The sequence below is a fragment of the Mastigoproctus giganteus genome, chromosome 3 (assembly GCF_048544385.1).
Source record: "Mastigoproctus giganteus isolate SK-2022 chromosome 3, ASM4854438v1, whole genome shotgun sequence".
NCBI classification, from domain to species: Eukaryota; Metazoa; Arthropoda; class Arachnida; order Uropygi; family Thelyphonidae; genus Mastigoproctus; species Mastigoproctus giganteus.
The window spans coordinates 219,339,716-219,366,735 of NC_143577.1; the positions used below are offsets into that span (position 1 = coordinate 219,339,716).

General features: G+C 38.5%; 2 protein-coding genes across 3 annotated transcripts in view; one reads left to right on the plus strand and one right to left on the minus strand.

The window, feature by feature from the left end:
* eIF3c (eukaryotic translation initiation factor 3 subunit c) overlaps positions 1 to 22,537 on the minus strand; it is a 210,768-nt gene extending 188,231 nt beyond the window's left edge. The window contains exons 1-3 of the mRNA XM_090369631.1: positions 22,399 to 22,537; positions 16,926 to 17,027; positions 3,197 to 3,262 (exon numbers count right to left, since the gene is read on the minus strand). Coding sequence (XP_090225757.1) covers positions 3,197 to 3,262; positions 16,926 to 17,017 — 158 coding nt within the window. The 5' untranslated portion in view covers positions 17,018 to 17,027; positions 22,399 to 22,537. The remainder of the gene's footprint in view (positions 1 to 3,196; positions 3,263 to 16,925; positions 17,028 to 22,398) is intronic.
* A 152-nt stretch (positions 22,538 to 22,689) lies between these two features.
* Positions 22,690 to 27,020, plus strand: part of LOC150088732 (inositol polyphosphate 5-phosphatase K-like) — a 218,490-nt gene continuing 214,159 nt past the window's right edge. For both annotated transcript variants that reach the window (XM_090370883.1, XM_090370884.1), the window contains exon 1: positions 22,690 to 22,828. The gene's annotated coding sequence lies outside the window, so the exon portion shown is untranslated. The remainder of the gene's footprint in view (positions 22,829 to 27,020) is intronic.

Consider the following 27,020-nt stretch of genomic DNA (forward strand, 5'->3'; position numbering starts at 1 on the left):
CTCACTGGATGTAAATCAACTGCTGTTCTTGTACTTGGGTGTTTGGGCCGCACTCAGGCTATAGGAAAGGAAATTCGTATTGGCTGACATAGTTCTTACTGTGTGTTCTACTTGATTGTTTTGTTCTCATAGCTGTTATCCCATAGCTATGAGACACATGTTCGTGGCACCAGTTTTGATGAGCTCTGCCATGGTTTGGGGTTAATGGACTACAAACTACTGGCTTCCTTGTATATAGGAAGGCTCAATTCAAGTCCACTTGAACTGAGTCTTCCTAACAGTCTAGCTGGAAATGTTTTCACCTGTGGCTGCAGCACTGGATGGCTATTTATGTTATTTATTTATTGGAAGGTCTTTTATGTGCAACAGTATCAAAAGCTTTTCTGAAATCTAAGTATGACATCAAAATTATTTTTTGCATTCAGTTCCTTTGTTGCTGCATCACCTTGACAAACACACCTTGACACATCAAGGTGTCAAGGTGTGTTTGTTTTTATTGCGGATATAGGGGAAACTCCAGAGTTTCCCCTATATGCTGCTATAGCATCTGAAAAGGCAAAAGCCTAGGCCGGCAAGTGTAATGTATGTAGGGTGCAAGTATGTGTATTGTTATGTCGAGTGCTGGCACCTGGCGACTTCAAAGATAGGAGACACCCGGTCCTCTGCTCCCTAACTCCCAACCTTGGCCACGAGGAGACGCACCAGGGACTACCCTTTAGCTGAAACTCTCACTGCGGCTATCATGCAAGCCTGGAAGATAAGGGGAAGAAGAAATAGACATCCTCTGAAGTAGAAAGGAAAAGTTTACAGAAAAAAGTGGACTATATTCTATTTACGTTTTTAAAATCTAATCTTATGATTCTTAGGTAAATTTGATAATAAAACATAATAAAACCTGGTTTTGAAAAGAAAATGCTTGACAAGTTTTTTGCTACCAATCTATCAATAGCTACTAACTATTCAAATACCAAAACCTCAACAATCTAACCATTCAATTCTTCCCATCAATCAGACAATTGATTTCAGCCACATTTTCATAATATACAGATTATATTCGCAAAAGTCAGCCATGCCAAAATGTCTGTTCAGCTATGGGATAACAGCTATGAGAACAAAACAATCAAGTAGAACACACAGTAAGAACTATGTCAGCCAATATGAATTTCCTTTCCTATAGCCTGAGTGCGGCCCAAACACCCAAGTACAAGAACAGCAGTTGATTTACATCCAATGAGCAATGCAATCATAATCCTTGGACTCAGGGGAGGTCTCCACTGACTGGAGATGTCAAATGTATCCCCAATTCACAAAGGGGGATCAAAGGGTGACACGAGTAATTACAGACCAGTTAGTTTAACTTCTGTTCCGGGTAAAATAATGGAGTCACTGGTTAAAGATGCATTGTAGGATCAATGGTCAGGCCACGCCTTGAGTACTGTGTACAGGTCTGGAGGCCTCATTTTAGGAAGGATGTAGATTTGCTTGAGCATGTACAGAGAAGGGCAACAAGATTGGTGAGGGGAATGAAGGGATCCTCTTACCAAGAGAGGCTTAAGTTCTGCAAATTGCAGCGGCTGGAGGCTAGGCACCTGCGAGGCGATCTGATTGAGGTGTATAAGGCCTTGGATGGGTTGAGCACACTGAATTTTGATGGGATTCTTCCACTTGTTCAAATTACGAACCTAAGGGAGCATAATTTCATTGAGGAAAGACAGCTGTAGAATAGGTGTGGAAATTTGCCTTTAGCCAGTGGGTGGTTAATTGCTGGACCAAACTTCCATCTGTCGTGGAAGTTGATAGCCTAAATAAATTTAAGGCTAAGCTGGACAAACATTTAGAGGGAATGGTTGTGTTTTTTTTTTGCTGATACTACATAATCTCATATGCTTGCTTTCTTGAATCACATGTAATGATTACTATTACTATGTCTCATTATTCAGTATGAATAGTTCAATGACTTCAAAGCCAATTTATAGACTACAGTTTACCTTGAACTTGAGATTCTTTAAGAACATATCCTGAGCAATGTCCAATTAAAGTTTATGGTGGTACATTGTAACTTACACATAGACACATCCAGTTCATTTACATTCAATGTCCATCAACACCAAACAATGTCAATGTATATCATAGTAAGATATCGACTAACTACAGAACTTTTTTTTTTTTTTTTTAATTTCTTTACCAAAACCTATGGTAGTCACATCAATCTAATGATTCTTAACATACTGGGTCCACAACATTGCCTGGTAAAGGGAAAGTCCTTTCAAAAGAGGTAAATGAATAGCTGTAACCTCAAAACAGAACCAAAGTTAGCATTCCACATTTAATCAGAAAAAAGCATTAAAAATTTCCCTAGTGACAAAAAATGGAGGCATTTCATCCTCATTATATATAGTTATAAGTAATTGGAGGTTGAGCCTAAGATCTAGATACAAATAACAATCAAAGATAGATAAGATGTTCAAGCTGTCTCCTGGGCCCCACATTTATACAATGGGGTAGCAGACAGCCCAAGAATATAGTAGTAGTAGTAGTAGCATCTGATGCAAGAAAGCAAGTGTATGAGCTTATGCAGCATCAGCCAAAAAAAAAAAAAAAATCATGCCATTCCCTCCTTATAGTTAAGGCTACCATGTCCAGATAATAGAAATGACGCATTTAATCCAGGATTCAGCCATATTATCTGTTGTTTAGCAATTTCCGAGACATTTGGAATGAATTTATAAGTTGTTCTACCTGTGACCAGACAGTTTGCCAGTCGTTGATTAGTTCTGCTCTAATTCTTGCATTATCCTCCTTTAATGTCAAATTCAAAACGATATAAAGAAAACGTAATAACCTTTAGCCAACTCTCTCTCTCTCTCTCTCTCTCTCTCTCTCTCTCTCTCTCTCTCTCTCTCTCTCTCTCTCTCTCTCTGTGTTCTGTGTGTGTGTGTGTGTGTGTGAGTGAGAGAGAGAGCGCGCACTCTTCCAGCCACAGCAGTATTAAGAATAATTGAACTTATTAATTTTGTCAACTCTTAGTTGTTCTGTGGAATAACCAACTTTTACATGATTAAACTTCTTTGCTGTTCAATTGGAGAATTTTTATATCTAGTTTAACAAAGAACCATTCAGCACATGAAACTCAGGAATAATATTAAAATTAGAGGTTGAAAACAATTTATTTAACAAGTGCAGAAATCCAGAGTTACTTTTTTCTCTTGCACTTCGTACCACACGCTTGGTTTCATCTTCTTCATCACTAAAAGTGAAAGTCCTAGAGAAAATTCAATGAACCTGTAAGTAGCGATAACTATACAACTACATTCACTAATGATTTATCAAAATGTAAAAATTTTAGCAAGAAATGCCGATTCATTCCAAAATTGATCAGATCTGACATTTTTAAAATAAGCAGCAGGAAACAACTTGTAGACAATGCAATGCACAGAAATAAATCCACTTGAAACTACTGGAAGACAACTAATGAGGAGAAGAACAAAAACTTCTAAAATAAAAATCAAAAGATCAAAGAACAAAAAGTTCTAAAACATTTTGTTCTTTGCTCAATATTATACACTAAAGCCAGTAATAAATTGTTTATAACATTAGTAGATTCACAATACTTCACATACATTGGTGTGCAAAACTTAAGGACCAGCACTATTTCTAAAGGTTACAACGACAATTTTTACTTAAAGTACTCTTTACTGATGAGAATAGATTTAGTCTTAGCAGCGATTCTGGACGTCACAACTAATCTGATGAGAGGTTGGCACATGGTATCACGCAAACATCAATGAAAGGGATCGATATGACAGTCGAGGTGCTCTTGTCTGGGCAGGTGTTATCTTGGATGGACGTACACAACTCCAGATACTGGAAGGCAGTACTGTAACCAGTGCGCACAACTGTACTGAGGTAATCCTTCCCCACGTGCATCTATTTCGAGGTGCCATTGGTCCCGCGTATTTGTTTATGGATGATAACGCCACACCCCATCGCACTGCAGCTGTTGATATGCTTTTGGAAAGTGAGGACATCATTCGTATGGATTGGCCTGCCTGTCCTCCCCTCCGATCTAAATCCCACTGAACACATTTGGGATGCTCTGGGGACATGCCTAGCGGCACGTCTACACCCACCAGAAAATGGCGCTGACAGAGGAATGAATGATGTTACCGCAAGAACTTATCAATAACATTGTTCTAAGCATGGACAGGTAGTGCAAAGCCTGCATCGACATTAGGGGTGGCCGTATCTCCTACTGAGAACTACCCTTTGTTCCATCTTTGGGTACTGTAACCAGTGCGCACTACTGTACTGAAGTAATCCTTCCCCATGTGCATATATTCCAAGGTGCCATTGGTCCCATGTTTTTGTTTATGGATGATAACGCCACACCCCATCGCACTGCAGCTGTTGATATGCTTTTGGAAAGTGAGGACATCATTCGTATGGATTGGCCTGCCTGTCCTCCCCTCCGATCTAAATCCCATTGAACACATTTGGGATGCTCTGGGGACATACCTAGCAGCACGTCTACACCCACCAGAAAATAGCACTGACAGAGGAATGAACGATGTTACCACAAGAACTTATCAATAACATTGTTCTAAGTATGGACAGGTAGTGCAAAGCCTGCATCAACATTAGGGGTGGCCATATCTCCTACTGAGAACCACCCTTTGTTCCATCTTTGCCAGTGATGCATCTGTATCATGGCAGCCAGTGCTATGTTGACATTTTTGAATAAAGTCACTCTGTACCGTTTTGTTTCCGTTGTTGTGTCAGTGTTGTTTCCTTCATCATTTCTGTACCTCATGAGGTTCCATTGGTATGCTTTTCCCATATCCAGGCCACTGCTATGAGAAGCTACAGGTGAAAACTTGACTGGTCCTTAAATTTTGCACACCAGTGTATTATTAATACTGACCAACAAAAACCAAAACCAAAAGTTGCAGTTTCTAAAGGATTTTGATCCTCGTGCCAAAAATATGTCTCTATCTTATCACTGTTGAAAGATATGCTGAAATTTGAATGACCAATTTTAAATATCATACAATACATATGTTGTCTTAAAAATGAGTCATTCATTTCAGAATATTTTAATCAAACATATAATGAACTACATTACATTCTATAGAAACAAATGTAACTGGGAACTCGTCAGAGACTCAATCTTGTGACTTAAGTGATGCACCCCCAATTCGAGTCACAGATAAGATTAGTCAAGTGCATACTGCTCTGGATAAAGGTGATCTAGTTTCATTGGGAGATTCTATTGTCAAAGAAATGGGTAACATTTTTTTTAATATAGATAGGTGGAGCAGAACCAGAGTGTGTTTGCCAGGGGCACTGATTAGTGACATCACCAACAGGGGGGATAGAGAGGCATTATTATTCATGTGGGGACAAACAATATTAATGAACATGACCTGATAATCTTTTCAATAAACATAGGACCATGCTGAAAAAATGCTGTGAGTTAGGTCAGAATGTGTAAGTGTTTGCAATTCTGCCCAGGCACAATAGGAGGGATTATATGCTGAAAGCCTTGTAGATTAACTCAAGACCCGAGGGAACCTGCAAGGCTCTGGGGGGGGATTTTATCAACATGGACCGCACATGCAGGTAGAAGGAATCTTTTTTTGTAGAGACTGTATTCATATGAACAAAGGTGATGCTAAAACTTTTGCCAGTATCAAAAATAGGATATGCCCCATTCTGTTCTAACTTCTTTTGAGTAATGTAAGGTGGCATGGGGGATGCTTGTATTGGAGTTCTTCCAATTGTTTTCAATTTAAGCAATTGAGGGTTCATGAAAACTGTTAGTAAGAGAGAAAGGGTAACAGAGATCCACATTTATCTGATGACATGGGTCAAAATAATGCTTACACTCACCTCAAAAATTCTTCTTTGTTGCCACAACAACAGCCATGGCAGAATGTTCTGAGGGAAATGTTTCAAACGAGTGGGAAGATAAACCTAGGGTAACAAACCTAAATAACTTCAAAGAGTGCTGACATTAATGTCAGGAGTGTTGTCAATAAAATGACTGAACACATGGTTTGGACAACTAATGTTGACATAACACAGCTAACAGAAATGTGGTGCCACATGGAAATTGGGGATCACAAGTATCACTATTGTAGGTATACCTTATTTAGAAAACATAGAATGGGTGGTGGGGGTCATGCTTCTTATCAAAAGCAGCCTGAGCACGAAAAGAGCTTTTCCTGTGTCAGAAGTTGTCTGACAGTACAGAATGTGTGGTGTGAGTTAGTTGGAAGCAATTTTGTAAACTGCAAATGCAAGTAACCTACAGACCAGAAAACTGTGAAGAGTATGATGAGAGTCTCTAAGTGCAGATGGAATGTGCAAGCAAGCGCAAATTGCTTATTATGGGTGACTTCAACCTGCCCCTAATTGATTGGAATAAGTGGGAGAGAAACTCGCAATGGGAAACAAAATTTTGAAAAAAAAACTAGATGATTATTATTTGTATCAGCGCATTAGAGAAAATACTAGGGGTGAAAATATTCTTGACCTCATTATTACTCACCAGTCAGATGACATCATAGGTCTTAAAAGTACAGGAACCACTGGCAGATAGTGATCACACAATTGTTAGTCAGAAGATGAAGAAAGATGTTTCAATAGTTAAACATGAAGGCAAAGTTTTAATTTCAGAAGAGGGGGGCGGGCTACAAGAGTTTAAGTCACTATATTCTTCTTTCTTCTTTGGTCCTTAGCTGGCAGCTGGAGGAGGCGGTTGGCCACGCAACCAGTACGCTGCTGTAGGTGCCGCAAGGTTTCCGACTTGCTCTGTGATGTTCTTCCATGCTTTACGATCCATGGCGTCAGTCCTGGCCTGATTAAGGTCGAGACGTCGGCTCTTCAGGTCATTTTCCACTTGCTTGGTCCATGTTTTCCTAGGCACGGTCCGTTGAATGTTCCATTGGGTGGGTCGTTGTCTCCAAAGGAGTGTGGATGGTATTCTATTCGCACCCATTCTACATACATGGCCAAACCATCTAAGCCTTTGCTTCTGGATTTGGTCGGCGATGGTTGGTTGCTGTTGGCATCTGGCACGGATGGTATCATTAGTGATGCGGTCGCGAAGTGAGATGCACAGGATCTGCCACAGGCTTCGCATTCGGAATACCTCAAGTTTGTTTAAATCTAGCTTGAGACAAATCCATGTTTCCGATCCGTAAAGGAGAATGGGCAGGATCAAAGTCCGGAAGAGTCGGATTTTAGTCTTTGAGGAAATGTTGGTATTCTTCCATAGACACCATTTGAGCAAGGCGAACGCAGTGGCCGTCTGTCCAATTCTGCTGTGGATCTCCACGGTGGATGCAACTTTCTTCTCCTGGACCAGCGACCCAAGGCATTTAAAGTGCTGCACTTGCTCGATCTGGATGCCTTCGAGATAGATGATGGCTTGCGACCCATCTGTTGTCAGGGCCTTTGTCTTATCAGCATTGATCTTCAACCCGTATGGCCGGGCAATGTCGTAGAGGATGTCCGTGGCTTCAGCGTCGTTTCCGGCAAAGATAGCACTATCGTCGGCAAACATCAAGTCAGTCACATAGTGATCCTTGCCATATTGTATACCCCGTCTGTTGCTGAATGCTTGCCTCATGATGGCGTCGACCACGATGTTAAAAAGCAACGGGGAGACCACGTCCCCTTGGCGGACTCCAGTTTGGATGGTAAATTCCTCAGATAAATCGTTCTGGATGCGCACCTGGCTGGTTAAACTGTTGTATGCAGTTTGAAGGAGTGTGATAACTTTTCGAGGTACATGTTCGACCTCTAGCAATTTCCATAAGGCGGGCTGGTGGACACAGTCGAAAGCAGACTTAAAGTCAATAAAAACAATGACGGTTTGCTGTCCACACCGGATCCTCTCCTCTCCTCCATCAGTTGACGGATGGCGAAGATTTGATCACAGCATCCACACCTGGGTCTAAATCCCACCTGTTCTTCTCGACTGGTTTGCTCGTGATGTTTTTGCAGCCTTGACTGAATGATCTTCATAAGGACCTTTCCGATGATGGAAAGGAGACGGATGTCACGGTAGTTCTTGCAATCCCGGTTATCACCTTTCTTGTGGATTGGCACGATAATGGCTTTCCTCCATGTCAGCGGAATTTGTTCAGTGCACCAGATGGTTTTAAGAAGTGAGTGTAGTCGGCAAAGCAGTACATCTCCCCCGGCTTTGATCACTTCTGTGGTGACTTGGTCCACTCCTTGTGCCCTGCCATTCTTTAGGGATTGTATGGCTGCTTTCACTTCTTCTACTGTAGGCTCGACATCGACCCCGGAGACCTCAGGGGGGTCGATCAACAGTGCTGTTGCTGGCGGTCCCTGAGGTGGGTCGTGATTATACAATGCTTTAAAGAATTCACTCCACCGTTGCAGGCGTTCGGACGGTGATCGCACGAAGGTCCATCAGCGTTCTTGATGTTGTCACTAGTCAATTTGGTCTTTCCACTCAGACATCTCAGGGTACGGTAGAGAGTGCGGTACTCGTGCTTGGATGCCCCCTCTTCAAGATCGTCTGCCACTTGGTTCCAGTATGCTTCTCTCTCCGCTTTCATCCTCTGTTGGACTTCTCGGATTAACTGCCGGTACCGTTCGAAGTCGACCAATTTTGCCTGTTTCCGTTTGTCCACGAGGTCGAGGCACTCGTCTGATATCCATGGTTGCATTCGGCATCGGGAAGGTGGGCATAGGGGCTTGGCACATTCCAGGATGGCATCAGAGATCTGCTTTTCTTCTTCATTTATATCCTCGGACGCAGCCAGTGTCTCAGCGGTTGGATAGGGCGATCTGATATGCCTGTTTGTTGACAGCATTCATTAGTTGCCTCCAGTCCAGCTTGGCTGACCGAGATGACCTTTTTGCATGTCGTAGTTTGAGCTGCACCTTCGTCCGGATGAGGTAGTGATCAGATCTGCAATCAGGTCCCCTCATGGACGTCCATGAGTGATGAGCGAAATCGGGCGTTGATCAAAATGTAGTCCAGGATTGCCGAGGCCTTGCCAGATGGATTTCGCCATGTAAGTTGATGTTTTTGAGGGTGCTGGAAATGGCTGTTTCTGATGATCAGGTTGTTAGATGCGGCAAAGGACAACAGACGTAGTCCGTTGTCGTTGATCTTCCCATGACCAAACTTGCCCATTGTTGTTTCCCGACCAGATCTGTCCACGCCAATGTGGGCGTTAAAGTCACCTGTGAGGATGATCACTTCTGTCTGTGGAATTGAATCCAGCGTATGTTGGAGCTGGTTGTAAAAATCATTCTTGGTCGGGTCCAGGCTAGTCTCAGTTGGTGCATAGGCGGAGATGATATGGGTCTTGATGGTGCCCTTGACAGTAAGGTCCGATATTGGTTGGAAAGCGACCACACTACTGGTGGCCTGAACATCGACCATAAAGCCCACTCCTGCTTCTCACCACCAGAGTAGAATAGCGTAACCGCTTCGCTAGGTGCTGGTGGTTGGATGATCATCGTTGCAGACCCAGTGAGCCTTAGTTCGGATAATGCCGCGATTGATATCTTGAAGTCACTATATGGCATCTATTAATTGGGTGAATTGGAGAGGGAAGGTGAATACATTTGAATTATGAAATACCTTAAAAGCATAAATCACAGAAGCAATGAAGGCATATATATCATTAAGAAACTATTGCCCAAGGAGGATGACGAAATGGATGAATACAGAGCTGGCTAGTCTCACAGAGCAGAAAAAAATAGCATGGGATAGTTACAGAGTGACAAAAAAATACTGAAGCCTAATGATCTGAGATAATAATTATAATACAGCACATCCAGTAGAGACAATAACTAGATTTTAATAACTAAGACTAATTCGTAGCTTTCAGGGTAAACGAATCACCTTCAGCAAGTGAATAAACACATACAGAATACTAACAAAATACAGACGTTAGAGATAGAATAAAATAAATACTAAATGAGTTGTGTATGCTCAGATGCACACATGGTCGTGAGATTGTGCAAACAATATATATGCCTAATGATCTGTTAGGCATATATATTGTTTGCACAATCAAATAAGACAACCAAGGCAGCGTATGACAAGGCACTGGCTAGAGAGCAAAGAATGGGGGCAAAGAATTTTTCATGTATATGAATACAAATTAAAAAAAAAAAAAAAAAAAAGAATCAGATAGAACCCTTGTGCACTGTGTATGGGAAAGTATTAGATAACAGCTAAAAATGTATAACCCTTTCATATCGTTTGAGCTGTATGAAATTATTGATTTAGAAATTACCAATGACTATTTATTAGAAAAACTTTCGAGCATCAAGGCAAGTAAGGCACCCAGGGATGATGGCGTATAGCCAGTAATTTTGAGGGAGACTGCCAGAGAGTGTATCGAACCAGTGAGAATTAAAAGTGATGTGAAGTTGGTAACTACAGTCCGGTTAGTCTGACTTCAGTGGTAGGAAGCCTTAAGAAGCTATGATTAAGAGTGCAATCCAGGGACATTTTGAAAGAAATGGAATTCTGAAGGACACAACATGGTTTTGTTTAGAGAAAATCATGTTTAACTAAACTGGTAAGCTATTTTGACATAGTTACTCATGAGCTGCATGTAGGGAACAATTTCAACATAGTTTATTTAGATTTTAACAAAGCAATTGACTCAGTCCCTCATGAGAGGTTACTGTATAAATGGAACATGTTGGGATTACTAGAAAGGTTCTAAGATGGAGTGCTGGGTAGCTGCAGGGTAGAAGCAGATGGTTGTGATTAATGGATACTTTTCAGATTGGTGTAACATCAGAAATGGAGTCCCTCAAGGATTGATTCTTGGATCACTATTGTTTCTGATTTTCATAAAGAACATCAACAAAGAGCAAAATATCAAAATTTGCAGACGATGTAAAGATTGGGAGAGACATTAATGATTCATGCCAAGGAGCACTTCTTCAGGATGACTTGAACAAGCTTCAAGAATGGTCAGAAAAGTGGCAGCTATGTTTTAATTCAGCCAAATGCAAGGTCTTACGCTCAGGGAATAGCAACCTCAAATTAAATTATACAATTGGCGAGGTTGAATTAAAAACTGCAGAGGAAGAGAGCCATCTGGGAGTTATGATATGAGCAGACATGAAATTTTATGATAAGTGTAAACAGGTGACCATAAAAACCCATGGTGTCCTATCAATGGTTTACTTACTTACTCCACGGCGCTAGTCCTTGTAGAACCTTTGCCTGCCTCCTTGATGATTTTCCTCCAGCTCTTTCCCTGGCCACTGTTCTCCATCGTCTCACCCTAAGTTGTTGTAGGTCGTTCTCTATGTCATCCACCCACCTCCTTCTCAGTCTTCCTCTCAATCTCCTTCCTCCTGGTTCCATTGCTTTCCTTGGCCATCTGTTTTCCTCCATTCGTATCATGGTTAGGTTAGGTTCTCCATACAGTTCCTTCGGCTCTTGGTTTGTCCTTATTTTCTAGTCTTCCTCAACTTTTGTGGAGTCAAAGATTTTCCTTAATATCTTCCTTTCCCACACATTTAAAGATTTTTTTGTCCTTCTTTTTAAGCACCCAAGTTTCACTAGCATAAGTCACGACAGGTCATACCACTGTTTTGTACAACACTAATTTTGTTCTTCTAGAGAGCAGTTTTGATCAAAAGTGTTTTTGCAAGGTAAAATAGCATTTATTGCCAGCATTAAGACAAGCCTGAATTTCTGGGATGTTACTACTATCATGTTGAAACTTAGCTCCCAGATATTTGAAGAAATCTGTTCTATTGAAACTATGCTTCGCTGTTTGCAGATATGTTGGGTACTTTGTCGCTCCATCCCACCTGTAATCATAAACTTTGTTTTAGTTTCATTTACTTTCAACCCAACCCTTTCTGCTTCTTTCTCCAACTCTTCAAAAGCTATCCTCAGAATATGTGGGTTTCTTGCAGTCATCGTCTACGTAGGAGTGCTGGTAGAGTCTGTTATATATAATCCCATGGAGGTGGTGGTGGCCGATACTTTCCTCATAACCCTCTCCAATACCAAGTTAAAAAGGACCCTTGTCTCAGCCCTCTCCTCACTTCGAACGACTCGGGGAGATTCCTTTGCACCTTAACCTTGCACCTGTTTCCTTCCAGCATGATCTTTGTCAGCCTTACCAGCTTTTTTGGTATGCCCAGGCTTCCCATCATTTTCGATACCTCCACTCTATCCACACTATCATATGCAGTGCTGAAATCAATAAAGAGATGGTGCAGAACTACATTATATTCCTAGCACTTCTCCAAGATCTGTCTGAAGGTGGAAATGTGTGGCAGAAGTGTACATGCACTTCTGCCACACTCCTCAAAAGCATGTTTTGTGAGGCTTCATTACTTCCCTCTCCACAGAACTGTTCTTCTTTGAGGATATTCTGCCCTGGGAGGTCTGTCAACTGTTCTGTTAAGGGTTATCAGATCTTGATGGAAAACCTTCATAATTCTTGTGCACCAATGGGAATCCACAGGGTTTATGCAGGATGAGCACCACATATTGCTTAATCTGAACAAAACCTCTTGTGAATTTCCCTGATGACAGGTTGATCAGTCAATCTTATCCAACAGCATGGCCACCCCATCCACCCACCCTTACCCTTTGACCTTTCTAGTTGTTGGGGGTATCCAACAACCAGAAATCTCAAGAAGCCTGTTGTACTAGTGGTAGAGTCCATACCTTCACCAACCTTAAGAATAACATCACTCACCGTGTGATTCCTTCACTCTTGATATGCATCAGTCAGCTTTTGAAAGCAGTGACTTGTGGGTAACCTATAATGTTTACCAACGGTGTGCATGTACACACACTGAATATGTTTTATAGTCCACTGATTTTTTTTTTTTTTTAATTTTCTCTCAAGGTGACAATACCATCTCACATACCTTTGGTGGAGGGCATGCAAACTATCCCATTCTCCAACCCCGTCCTTCATTTTGTGGAATGCATGCACAATTCAATAGGACCATTAAACAGTGCTCCAGACAGCTCTGAATACGAATACTTTAACTATAATGACCCTGCAAGTGCGTGCGTGCGTGCGTGTACATGCTCACACACACACAAACGGTACAATGTCTTTACATGTGTGGGTGCATATACTCCTGCTTAAAAGTTATGAATCACATTTAATTTTTCTAATTTTCATTGTTTATATATGCAGTAAAATAAAAATATAATAGAAAAAAATATTTTCTATTATATATATATATATATATATAAAAAAGACCAAAGGGCTTACTAATTTTTATTAAAATATTTTCTATGTATAAAAATCAAAAAACTACAATAATATTTTAAAAAATTTTAGAATATTCCAGAAAGGTGAAGAAGACTCCTGAATGTGGTAGAACATCGTAGAAGAACCTCTGAAAGCAGTATACCGATTCAAGAATATTCTACAGTGTTTAGCAATAATATAAATTGAGGAGTAAGAGCTGTAGCTTATAAAATTGAACACTCATCATTCGGAAAGAGTGTTTGGTGTGAGTTGTGCGTTTTGTGATAAACATGGAAAGAAATAAGGAACTGGGTTGAAAAAAATAAGTGCTACTATAATCTGTAAAATGAAAGTTATTCCATGAGAAGTATTGGCAAAAAAAACTAGGTGTTTCATTAAAAGAGTACAAACTACCATTCGATGATTCAAGGACACTGGCAGTTTAAAGGTCAAACCACAATTAGTATGACCGCACATAACAACAGAAACACAAGATAAGACCATAACACTATTTCTAGACATAATCGACAACTTACTGCACTTGAAATCTGGGTTGATTTCAACAGGAACAGAGAAACTCCTGTGTCTACATCCACTGTAAAACTTCATCCTAAACAAGCAGGACTTCAAGGTCATTCAGCAGTCTGAAAACCCTTATTAAAACCGGAAAATCTAAAGAAACAGTTGGCTTGGGTTAAGAGCTATCGGCATTGGACGAAAGAAGAGTGTAAAAACATACTGTGGACAGATGAATCCAAATTTGAAATTTTTGGATCCACGTGCAGAGTTTATATGAGATAATCAACTCAAGAAAACATGATGCCACATTGTTTAGTGCCTATAGTCAAGCACAGTGTTAGTTCCATGATGATCTGGGGTTGCTTCTGTTTTTGTGGAGTGGGTAATATCATCAGAACTGAATAAATTTTAAGAAAAGAAGGCTATAAAAACATTCTTGAATATAATGCAATATCCTCTGGACTTCAACTTTCTGGAATAAATTTTATATTACAACAAGATAATGATTTGAAGCACAACTCAAAGCTGTGCAGAGCCTTTCTAGCAACTAAATAGGAGGCAGTATTGCAAATTATGGTGTGGCTGCCTCAATTGCCTGACTTAAAACCCAATAGAGCTGTTATAGGATCAGGTGGACTGACAAATGAAGTCTGCCCATCTTCACAAAATTTATGGGAACCCCACATTTTTCTTGGAATAATGTTAGTCAAGACACTATTATAAAATTAAGCACTAGAATGCCACATCTGTGTAAGGCAGTGATAAAATCTTGTGGAGGATATTTTGATGAAGAATCAGTATAGTTGTTAATATTAATCATTTCAACATTTTTTTCTGTAAATTTTTCAGATGCTTAATAAAAAATCTTAAACTACTTTGCAGTGTGTAGTTTTTTATATTAAACCTTACACTGTCATATACTGTGATTCCAAACTTTTAGGTGGGAGTGCATGTATATAGCACATTGTTTTACAAAAAAAAAAAAAAAAAAAAAAGACAAAGGATGAGAAGTGCGGTGCATGGATGTTACAAAATGAGATTGTATTGTCCTCTATGAGCTCGTGCTGAATGAGGGACAAAGAGTGGTGTTCTGTTGCTGTTCCTGTGATTTGTATAGTTCATTAGCATCTATGCCTATACTATAGGTATTATGTCTGTACAAGAATGTACAGTAAACCCCCGCGAATAGCGGGGGTTACGTTCCTGAGAAATGTCGCGAATACCGAAAACGCGAATACTGAGTTATGGCTCCCATAGTAATAAAGGGGTTCCGTTCCAAAGTATTAAATATATAAGAAAAACTAGTCTAAAATTTTGTCTATGTATGTATTATATGTACCTTCATAATATGACTATGTACATAGACAGTACATAGTGAAATGCAAGCATATGGCATCGAAATGAAAATAAGAAACAATTTAATATTAAATGTAATATTTATTAGAAATTTCGAACAAATCTTTCAAACCAGCATCTTTACTAACTAAAAAACTTATCCCGCCAGTGCTATCACCAGTTTCGCTAAAGTGTTGATAAAAGAGTTTTGCTTTTTCACGAATGATGAGTGAATTTAACAGAATTTTATTTTGAGTTCGGTCTTCTATCCACAGATTTAAAGCCTTTTCCATTTTTCCTAATTTAACATCACGAGTTACAGAGCAAATTTTTGAAGCAATTAACGCATTTTCACGGACACTACGGCGGATTTTTTCTTCCGATTTCTTGATTGATCGTACCATCGACTCATTGATTTTATAATGTTTTGCCACTGAGGAGACACTTTCACCTTTAGAAATTTTGTCTAATAACTCAATTTTATTCGCTAATGTCATCGCCTTCTTTGATCTTTTCACATTTCCCTTGTTATTCGTAGCCATATTTTTGTACGGGTTAGAAAGAACTTGTCCACAATAAGTCACTTTCTTCCGTTAACACACTCGAAAAAGTCTGTTTTCCACTGCAAAATGGTAGATTTATCACTTTTGTAAGCGTATCAATTTATAAATTGATAAATTTATTCAATTTATAAACATATAAATTAAAAGCAAACGACGAGACCTTCCATGATAAGCGCATAACACATACTGAACAAGGATTAGCGAGAAACATCCACGCTCGTGATTTTGTCACCCCTCTCCCCCCACTGAGCGCTGTTTTGACCGGGAAAGATAATTTTAGCCACGTCCATGTTTTTTTTATGGCGGAAAATGTTCACAGCGCTTTAAAATTCACATTTTTTCAGGTTTCAGGTCGATTAAATCAGCCACCGCGAATATGCGAAACCACGAATACAGATACCGCGAATAGCGGGGGTTTACTGTATTTGTGGGCCAATTTTCACGTTGCGCAAGAAGAAATACTCAGAATAATTTACAGTGGGAACTCTACTCCTCTGCCTGAGATCAATAAGTACAGTCCCAAGTGAGGAGGCTTTTTAAGAATTCCTTGAGGCTCTAATGGGATTAAATAAGTGACAAGTGGCAAAACTACTATGCTAATACAAAGAATGGTGTGTTGCTGCATTATATAGCAATAACCAACTGTGGATAGCCTACTTATTTATTTATTTTTTTGTTGCAGATCATCACTTGTAATTTGCACAAATTAATTTTTGAGATCTTGCTAGAGAAAACAATTGGTTTTCTAGTCTGCAGTAAGCATATTCAGCACATGTTATGTGACTTGACACACAGATAGATGATCAAGCAATAAGCCATTACAAGCTTCTATGTGAAATGTTTAATTCTGCAATTTCACTCAGAATTTGCTACCAATTTCAACTTTAATGACTGTTTAACATCAATTTCTGCTAATCAGGCATTCAACTTTTGTGATTTTTTGCATTTTTCAGCAGTTTGGGATGTTTTTATTCTTTTATATTTCTCCCTCCCCAAAACTGTTTTACCACCTGAAAATTATTGCATGGCACTACTCTCTGTAAGTGGCTTGCATCACAGTTTTTGACAAAAATTGATATTAACCTAGTAATAGATTGCTTTAATTTTGCTACTGTACAAGAACACTATCACTTCACAAGAGCATTATGGTAGAATGGGTGTTGTTGGTATGGGCAAGCTACTGCCTTTAAGGTGGATAAAAAAAGTTCAGAGCCAGATATTCATACTGAATATGACTTTATGTTGAAATAAAAACACTTACGAAGTTATGGCTGTTGCCTTTTGTGGTACTGGTTCTTCTTCTGATTGTGATGATTCACTTTCTGATTCTGATCCAGCAAAAAAGCGACTCATTTTGGCTTATCTGGAAAAAAAAGAATTTTTTTTTTTTGTATTATTAGAAATGTATAAGACAAGTTAAAAAATTGATATATTTATGAAAATACAATATATAAACAGCTGCATTGGTGCATATATATTACATGAACACAGCTCCCAACTTTTGAAAAGCTGGTAATTGTAAGCAGGCAGAAAGCAGGATTTGGAAAATGAATACTTTGTGTGTTCTCCCATTTTCCTTTTTTTTGACCAAAACGGGGGAGAAAGCTGGAGGACGGCAGAATATTTTTAGAAAAAAAAAGACAGGTTTATATTGATTTGAAATTAAATTCTGCTGACAACATATACATTTTATGTTAAAATATGCCCACAGGAACATTTACAAATACAGGGTGTCTGAAAAGTTTGGAACCAATGGAAAAAATACGTTTTTTTTTTCAGTGAAAAATGGTATTAACACTGGATGAAAGGGTGGAGATTGTCCTTCTTAGTGGTCGTCAGGGATAGACCCAGAGGGAAGTGGCAGACGAGTTTAATGCTAGACGTGCTGAAAAAAATCCAATAACGCACAGCAGTTCCCCAGGCTTTTCGGACACCCTGTAGAGTAAACCTTCAAACATTACATACGATTTTTCTGTTTGTAGATTTCTATTAGACATCGGCTGATTATGACTGCTTCAATAAAGATATTGTAGTAGTAGTAGTAGTGGCATGTGATGCAAGAAAGCAAGTGTATGAGCTTATGCAGCATCAGCCAAAAAAAAAAAAAAAAATTGTTGAAGACTCTGCCCTCTTCAGGAATGTTGCCTACAGTGGCTCTGCTGTCTAGGTGCAATTGTTAAGAGCATTTCCAAAGCTTCACTAGAAAGAAAGATCCAAACTCAGGTTTTATTTTTTCACTTGGTTAAATATTCTCTCATTTTGTTATTTTTAATTATTTGAAGCTTTCAAATTTCATATATATTTTAAAAATGATGCACTGCCAATTTATGAAATTTGTGCTACCATGGCATTTATAAGAACAAGTTTTCATTGAGAACTCGTGCACCATGTAGTCACATGCAGCAACAGAGTACTCCCTCACTGAACAAGAACAGCATCTTCTGTTTTAGATTCTCCAGGACCTTAGCAGTAGAAATGCCTGTGCCTAAGTGAGAATAATCCTAATTCTGTCAAGTTTGGTAAGCTACTTTTCCAAAATGTAAGTGAAAGATTTAAAACCTATTGGTATAAAAAATTTACACATCACATTCTTCAAACATATACAGGAGTAATGATCTCAGTATACATGGAGTTTGGTAACCTGCTTTCAAAATGGAAGTGAAAGATTTAAAAACTGTTGGTATAAAAAATTTACACATCACATTCTTCAAATGTATCTAGGAAAAATAGAAAAATAACCTCAATAGAAGGATGTGAGGTACACTGAAGAGCTCTGTAGTATTTAAATGTTAAAATAACATTTAAAAGAAACAAGCAGCCTCTCTTCAAGCCAGAAGAGAGGAACATGAACAAACTCTGCATGAGCAAGGATAACGTCTAGAATTATTGTCAATAACAGGTTTTGGCCTGTTTAGGATTGCTTTCACCAGAAGTTTAAAACTTTGAAGTTATTTTTCGTGAGGAATTTATTGTCTTCTTTGAAAACTTTTTTAGATCACACACTAGATTTGGATATGAGTCAGTACTACTCACTAGTGATGCCTGTTTTGATGAAAAGCCAAGTGTTCACATGGCTTTTCATCAAATCTAATCTCCTTTTTAAAGACTTATCAGAGGCTGCTGCTGTTCTACCAGTCTAGTTACAAATCTAACGACAACCAATGTGTACACACGTACTTAAATATTTTTTTACTTCAGTGGCATGCATCAGTTGAGACTGCTTAAATCTTTTATTTTAGTACTTCTCTCTAGATGGTAGTAAATGTCCACCAAATATTCATCCACTTTCACAGGAGGGCATGCACTCCCCTTTTGATTCAGCCATACAAATTAATGAGATGGCAACTGCAGCCTACTACAACTACTACCAATAAGTGCTCAATCTCTTCTAAAAAATACTCTTGGTACTCCAGCTTTTAGGCCTACCATAACAAGTGCATAATCAAATCAAATCAAATGCAGCTTGATATGTTTTTTTTTTTTCTTTTTTTATTATGATAGATCACCACATCTAATGTCTGTTAATTTTGCTCTTTCAAGATTTTGCTATTTCACTAATGGGAAACATATTTCTGAGCAATGTGCCTTCATGATTAACATAACTCACAGAAAAATTATGTTCTATGATAAATGATGCAAATAAACATTTGAAAGGTGTGACAATATCATCATCACTCTGAAATGATAAATCCATTTTTATGTTCCTCTCTATATGACCCACACTGTCTTTACTTATTTATTTATAAATGTCTGGTTACATCGTATTCTGCCAACCGAAATTGAAAAATCACATCTACATACAAAACAAACCTTTTACCTTTCCCAGATTTTAAAATACTTGTAAAATATTGGATATACATCTGAACTTTTACATCGTATTTCTTTCTACAGCTTCTTACTGAAGGGCATTGTTAATTGCTATTGCACCACACAAGTATAATAAAATGTTACTGTCACATATTACAGAGAACAATGGCAGTCAACTTCCACATAGGGGGCTCACATCTGGTGAGTACGGGCTTGGCAAACCCAGGGTCCTGAGTTGGATATCATCAATCTTTTCTTTCTTGCTTTCTTGGCGATTTCCTTCTCCTTCCTTCCTTCTCTCTCTCTCTCTCTCTTTCTCTCTCTCAGGGTAACGTGGGATTTTTTTTTTTTTTTCCTCTGGTGCAGCATAAGCCTCAGGCTTCCTTGCACCATATGGCTAACAATAATAATAATAATAACAACAATAATAATAATAACAATAATAACAATAACAATAATAACAATAACAATAACATAATTCAATGTAAACCTGCACACCTGATGGCTAATTCTTTAACAAAAAGCAGCAGAAATCTGCATGATTTCCAAATTTTGTTCAGTTTTACTATTTTTTTGTGATAAAGGAGGAGATAAATTATGAAATGGAGAAGGGAGTTACAAAGACTAATCGTTGTAAATCCAGAGAGTTAGCCACTACACATGAAAAATGATTGGGGGGGGGGAGAAGGATCTTAATAGTTCTGAAGGCAAACCATTCCAAAAAACAAATACATGTCACAATCCATCCAATTCTATTATCAAACTTGCATGAGCATAGCATAATATATAGGGGATAAATTATCAGGGTTAATCATATTGGTAATTTTATCAGATTCAACAGTGTATCATAATAAGTTCACATTTACCTATGTATGGTTCATCATACTACTGGTTATTATATCTTACAACTTTATAGGCATTATACTGCCATGGTCATATCCTATAATTTTATGCATTACACTATATTAGATTTAATTAATAGTGAAGACATCAAATCATGTTTTGTTACAGGAAGACAAAAATATATATTGGAACAGTCTCAAAGGGACATGAAGCACATTTTCAGCTACTTCACTTATTTGATTAGCATCACGAAGTAGTGTCAACATCATGCTAAATAACTTTTGTCAAAGCACAGGAGTCTACTGAATGATCTAATGATGATAAACCACATACTTCTTTGCAACTCAAAGGACACTCCTCAATCAACTTTTAGTATCAGTAGTGACAAGTGATGCAAAAAATCAAGATTATAAACCATCTGTTTAAAAAAAAAATAACCTATTCATCACCTCCAATTGTTTGTCTAATTCTTCTTTGAATTTATTCAAATTACCTACTTTTCTACAACATTTGTTGTTGTAGAAGTTGGAAGTTTGTTCCAACAATCAACCATACTGACTGAAAGCAAATTCCTGCACAGACATCCTGCAACAATCCTTCCTCAATTTGAATTTATGCCCAGTTGTGTGTGTGTAGTTTGAGCAAGAGGGAGAATGCCATCTCAACACAGGTTGCTGAATCCATTCAAATCCTTAAACGGATCACATTGCAGGTGCCTAGATATGTGCAGTCAGATATGAAGTTTTCTGAGCAATGCAGACAGGTTGCCAGGGCAGGTCATGGGGTTTTGTCAATGATATATAGAAATTTTGCTAGCAGGGAAAAGGAGATGATTGTCCCTCTGTATAAGGCAATGGTCAGGCCACACCTTGAGTACTGCATACAGGTCTGGAGGCCTCATTTTAGGAAGGATGTAGATTTGCTTGAGCGTGTACAGATAAGGGCAACAAGATTGGTGATGGGAATGAAAGGATCCTCTTACCAAGAGAGGCTTAAGTTCTGCAAATTGCAGTGGCTGGAGACTAGGCACCTGCGCGTTTTTTTTTTTTTTTTTTGGTAGTTGTTGGCGCATCGGCTTCTGTGGCCATAGTGCACCTCCCAAGGTTTTTGCAGTACTTTGATCCAAGCCCGAGGCGGGATTCGAACCCGCGACCTTTGGGTTGCCAGGTAGGCACTTTACCCACCTGGCTAGCCCGGTCGGCACCTGCGCGGTGATCTGATTGAGGTGTATAAGGCCTTGAATGGGTTGAGCACGCTGAATTCTGATGGGATTCTTCCACTTGTTCAGATTACGAACCTAAGGGGGCATAAATTCAAATTAAGAAAAGACAGATGTAGAATAGATGTGCGGAAATTTGCCTTTAGCCAGCAGGTGGTTAATTGCTGGAACAAACTTCGATCTGTCGCTGTGGAAGTTGATAGGTTGAATAAATTTAAGGAGGAACTGGACAGGCATTTGGAGGAAATGGTGTGATTTTTTTTTTTTTTTCTTCTTGGCTGATGCTGCATAAGCTCATACACTTGCTTTCTTGCATCACATGCCACTACTACTACTATTAACTACCATGCTAACCTTTGTATTTGAAAACGTTAGACAATACGCGTAACATGTCTAATAAAAATCGATTTGTTATCAGATATCATATTTTGTCTTCATTCCAAGAGGTCCAAAAATAGTCACCCTAAATCACAATCGGCAGTAGCAGTATCCTTTTGTACAAAATAGAAACTTACAAATCATGGCCCGCCTCCACATTCGTTTTAACATTCAACCAGTGGGACTCCCCTAACCGTTTGGGCAGTCGCAATAGTGAAAGTGGCAGTTTCGCCCATGCATGCTGTGAAATTCAGTTCTTCTGATAGTTTGTTTTACACAAATCACAGGGAGAAATGAAATGAGTAATTCGGGCTTATAACTTAATTTCCGTAGGTTTTTCATTATTAAAAAACTCTCCGAAATTAAGTTAATCAGAGAAAACTAACGACTTCGTCGATGATACCAACAAAACGTGACACTTAACTAACCCTAACATATAATTCCATATTGGATCCAAAACAGTTGCTAATACAAATATATGACTTACCGAAGTACTATAAATCAAAAACAAATTTTATATTAACAACTTTATATTAAATTCCAAAGTTAATTTATTCTTCAAGTCATTAAACTACAATAAAACAAAAAAATAGTATACACTAGTACTACTGGCGAAGAAACTATCGCCTAAGCTCCAACTTAAAATATTACATGCTTTTGGAAGAACGCGAAAACTGTTCCTGAGGCGGCGCTCGAGTCGCATGTTTTCTTGTTTGTTTTTTTTTTCCCCCCTCTCTCAAATTTATGGTGTTTTCCTTGGGATTCAGTCAAGGAGGAAGATGAACTTTTGTGTAGCATGTTTTTGGGAATAAATAGGCAAATTGTACAACTTTTTCGGCCACAGTTAATTTCATACCGATGAAGTATATTGAAATAAAATCATTTCAGATGCCATCATTGCCAATTGAATAGAAAAAGTAAGTAAACAATTTATGCTCGATCCGTACAGCATGTATCTAATGCCCGAATAGTTTTATACGTTGCTTTTTTATGTAAAAAATCATTTATCAGATTCTCAGATGTTAACATAATGCAAATGTCTCTAAAGATGAAGCAAGTTTCTTTTTCTTTTAATAGTTTACAATCATTTAGTATTTTGGGATAGAGCTCTGTTTCATAAACACCTGGTGGCTAACCGCATCAAAGCTACAAGCCAATAATGATGAACTGGATGTATTGTGATAACTTCTAACCTTGCAGGCAGTGTGTTTTCCTTCTTATCGCCATTAGCTCTGGCTGGGTATGTGGTATGCAAGACCTGTTTAGAAGCAGGAAAATATTGCCAACAACAAAGGCCGTATGAGATAAAAAAAAAAAAAAAAAGCGAAATTGTACCGCAAAAGACAAATATTAGCATTTGTAATAACGATAAATGCAATTATGTCAGTAATATTGAAATTTGATTTGCTGTTTCAAAAATGAGAATCTGCTATTAATAACTTTTCTTGTGTACTAGACAGTATGAAATTGGCCTCATGAATTTTTAAAATCAGAATTTAAGTTTAGGATTCTCTATTCAATACCTGTTTTTGATTAAATAAAAACGTGAATGGAAATTTGGGGGGTACATTGAGCATTGGCAACAGAAGCCCCCAAATATTTTAGGTCATTATTATTAATATTGGCAAAATGATGCAAAGCTTATACAGCAACAAAAAAAAAAAAAAAAAAAAAAAAAAATCAGTTTTTTCCAGTAATTTATCTGAAACCTTAAAATTTATTCAAACTATCCATCTCCACAACATTAGGTAAAGATTTATTCCACACATCATTCAGCAGTCATCCTTTTCCAATTTAAATTTACGTCCCTTATGTGTTTCATCTGAGAAAAGGTAATGAAGCCATCATCATTTAGTTTTTTTAACCCTTTTAAAATTTTATACAGTTCAGTTACAGTACCAAGAGATGCCTAGTTTCTAAAGTGCAATATGCAGAAGTCTTTGGTAAGAATATCATTTTATACCCCCAACTAATCTTGTTGCTCTTCTCCATTAGCATTAGCATTAGTAGAGGCATTTGATGCAAGAAAGCAAGCTTATGCAGCAACAGCCAAAAAAAAATAAATAAACACTTCCACTTGACCCCTCTATTCGTTCGAAATACCTGTCCAGCTGAGCCTTAAATTTATTTAGGCTATCAACTTCCACAACAAGGGATGGAAGTCTGTTCCACCAACCAACTACCCGCTGGCTAAAGGCAAATTTCCACACATCTATCCTACATCTATCTTTTCTCAATTTGAATTTATGCCCTCTCAGGTGATTATTCTGAGTAAGAGGAAGAATCCCATCAGCATTGACCATGCTCAAACAATTCAAGGCTTTATACACCTCTATCAGATCACCTTGCTGGTGCCTAGTCTCCAGACACTGTAATTTGCAAAACTTAGCCTTTCTTCGTAAGAGCACCCGTTTGTTCCATTCACTAATCTTGTTGCCCATCTCTGTACTCATTCCAGCAGCTCTACATCCTTCTTGAAATGAGGCCTCCAGACCTGTATACAGTACTCTAGGTGTGGCCTGACCATTGCCTTATACAAGGGAATAATCACCTCCTTATCCCTGCTAGAAAAATTCCTGTATATCATTGACAATACACCATGAGCTACTCTTGTAGCCCATCTGCACTGCTCAGAGAACTTCATATCTGCCTGCACAATTACCCCCAGGTCCTTTTCATTCTCTACCAATGTCAGTGTAGTACCACAGAGTTGATACGTTGCTCTAGGGTTGCTGTTTTCCATATGTAGTACTTTACATTTGTCAGTGTTAAACTTCATTTGCCACCTCTCAGCCCATCTGCTCAACCTTTCCAGATCCTGTTGCAGCAGCATAGTGTCAGTAGTGCCCTTGACAACCCTGCAAACTTGGACATTAAGCTTGATATACTATCATCAATATCATTTATAAATACAGAAAACAATAATGGACCCAACACTGAACCCTGAGGGACTCCACTAATAACATTAGTCCACGATGAGCAGTGTCCATTGATTACCACTCTCTGTCTTCTCCCCCTCAACCACCCCTTTATCCATAGCAGCAATTTTGTGCAGTTCCCAACTGCAGTTTGTGCAGCAGTCTTCCATGTACAACAGTATCAAATCCTTTCTAAGATCCAAGTATATAATATCAAAGTTATTCCCTGCATCCAGTTCTTTTGTGACTGCATCGTAGTATCCAATCAAATTGATCAGGCAAGACTTCCCCTTAACAAAACCATGCTGTGTCCGAGCTATAACTGAAGTCTTGTCTAGATGATCCTGCAGTGCTTCTTTAACCAGTGCCTCCATTAATTTTCCTGAAACAGAAGTTAAACTCACAGGTGTATAATTACTTGTGTCAGCCTTTGATCCTCCTTTGTGAATTGGGGTCACATTTGCACATCTCCAGTCTGTGGGTACCTCCCCTGAGTCCAAGGAAACTCTTATAATTATGGCTAAGGGTTTGCTTACTGACTTTGCTGCCTCCTTTAATATAACTGGATAGATCCCATCCACCTCAGGTGCCTTTCTTGTGTTTATCTTCAACAATTTCTCCTCCACTTTACTCTCAGTTATTACAAGATTCTCTAGCTTACTGCCAGAATTGAATAGACCTCTGACATTCCCCTTCCTGAATAACTCCTCATGTGTGAATGTCGATGCAAAATATTCATTTAGTTTGTTAGCTACCTGAGCAGGATCATCTACAGTTGACCCATCGATATCACGTGGACCAATCTGATTCATCCCCTTCCTTCTAGAGTTTACATAAGTAAAGAACTCTTTGCTGGTTTTCTTTGCATCCCTTGCCAAAGATTTCTCGTAATCTGCCTTCGCCTGCCTAACCTCCTTTGTAACTTGGTTACAGATCAACTTATATCTATCATAGGCTTCTGTGTCACGTGTTAATTTGTATGTATTCCATGCATTTTTCTTCTGTGCCATATGTCTCATTAGTTCAACTGACATACATTTAGGCCTAAACCTTGAACAATATTTCTTAGTTGGTATGTAAAGCATAGTAGCTTCCAAGATAAGTTCTTTGAATGCTTCCCATTTTGAATTTGCTGTTGGTAACATCATCAGTTGGTCCCACTGTATAGAATTTAAGTACTGTCTCAGACCATTGTAGTTGCCTTTACGAAAGCACTAACCCTTCCCTTTACCCCTAATGGTAGTTACCTCTTTGAGTAAGTCCCACTTCAGCAAACTGTGATCACTGCCACCTAGTGGTTCGTTTATCTGCAGATTCTTAATCCATGAAGAATCACTACTGATAATCAAATCAGGAGTATTACTCCCTCTAGTTGCCTCCCGAACATGCTGATGTAGAAAACAATCATCCAATAAATCCACAAAAGCCTTGCTAGTGTGTGAGTGACCAGCCCACAAATTCCAGTCAATATCTGGGAATATAAATTCCCCCATTATAAGACTCTCTGATGTACTGGCTCACTCTATTTCCCTTTCCAATAGATCAATGACCTTCCTAAAATGAAATTTTCAAACTTCTATGTATACATTTCAGATGTGGCCTAAACATTGCCTTATGCAATGTGATAATTACCTCTTTGTGTCTGTTCGAAAAGTGTTATTGTATTACAGGTTCTGGGAACAGGAAAGCATGAACTTCAATGCTGTATGTGATACATACTTTGCTCTCTGCAACTCTTTCAGCCCCATCTTCATGGTAGTATATTTCATTCACTTTCAGTATTCTCAATTGTTACACATAAATGTGAGAAACAAAATTTCTTTCATTTATTTTTATAATCCGATATTGCCAGTCAAGCACTATTTGAATTCAGGTTTTCCTTGTGACTGCTTAGGATAGCCATCGTTAACAGTGAGCTGTGCATGTTCTGTGATGACATACAGCTTCAATCTAACAATATGTATGCTAACAATTGGATGTATTTACATGGCCTGTAATTTTTTTTTATAAATTAAAAAAAAGGTGTGGAAACAATTACTGAAAGAAAACAGATTTTCATAGTTGGTAACTAGGTGTTGAATTCTTGAAAGTAATCACACAGGATATTTTAGCATTTAAAGCAAAAGAAGACCATTTTGTGGAAGGGGTTCCTCCTTTGACCTGGACCATGCAATTTTAATACAGCTTGCTT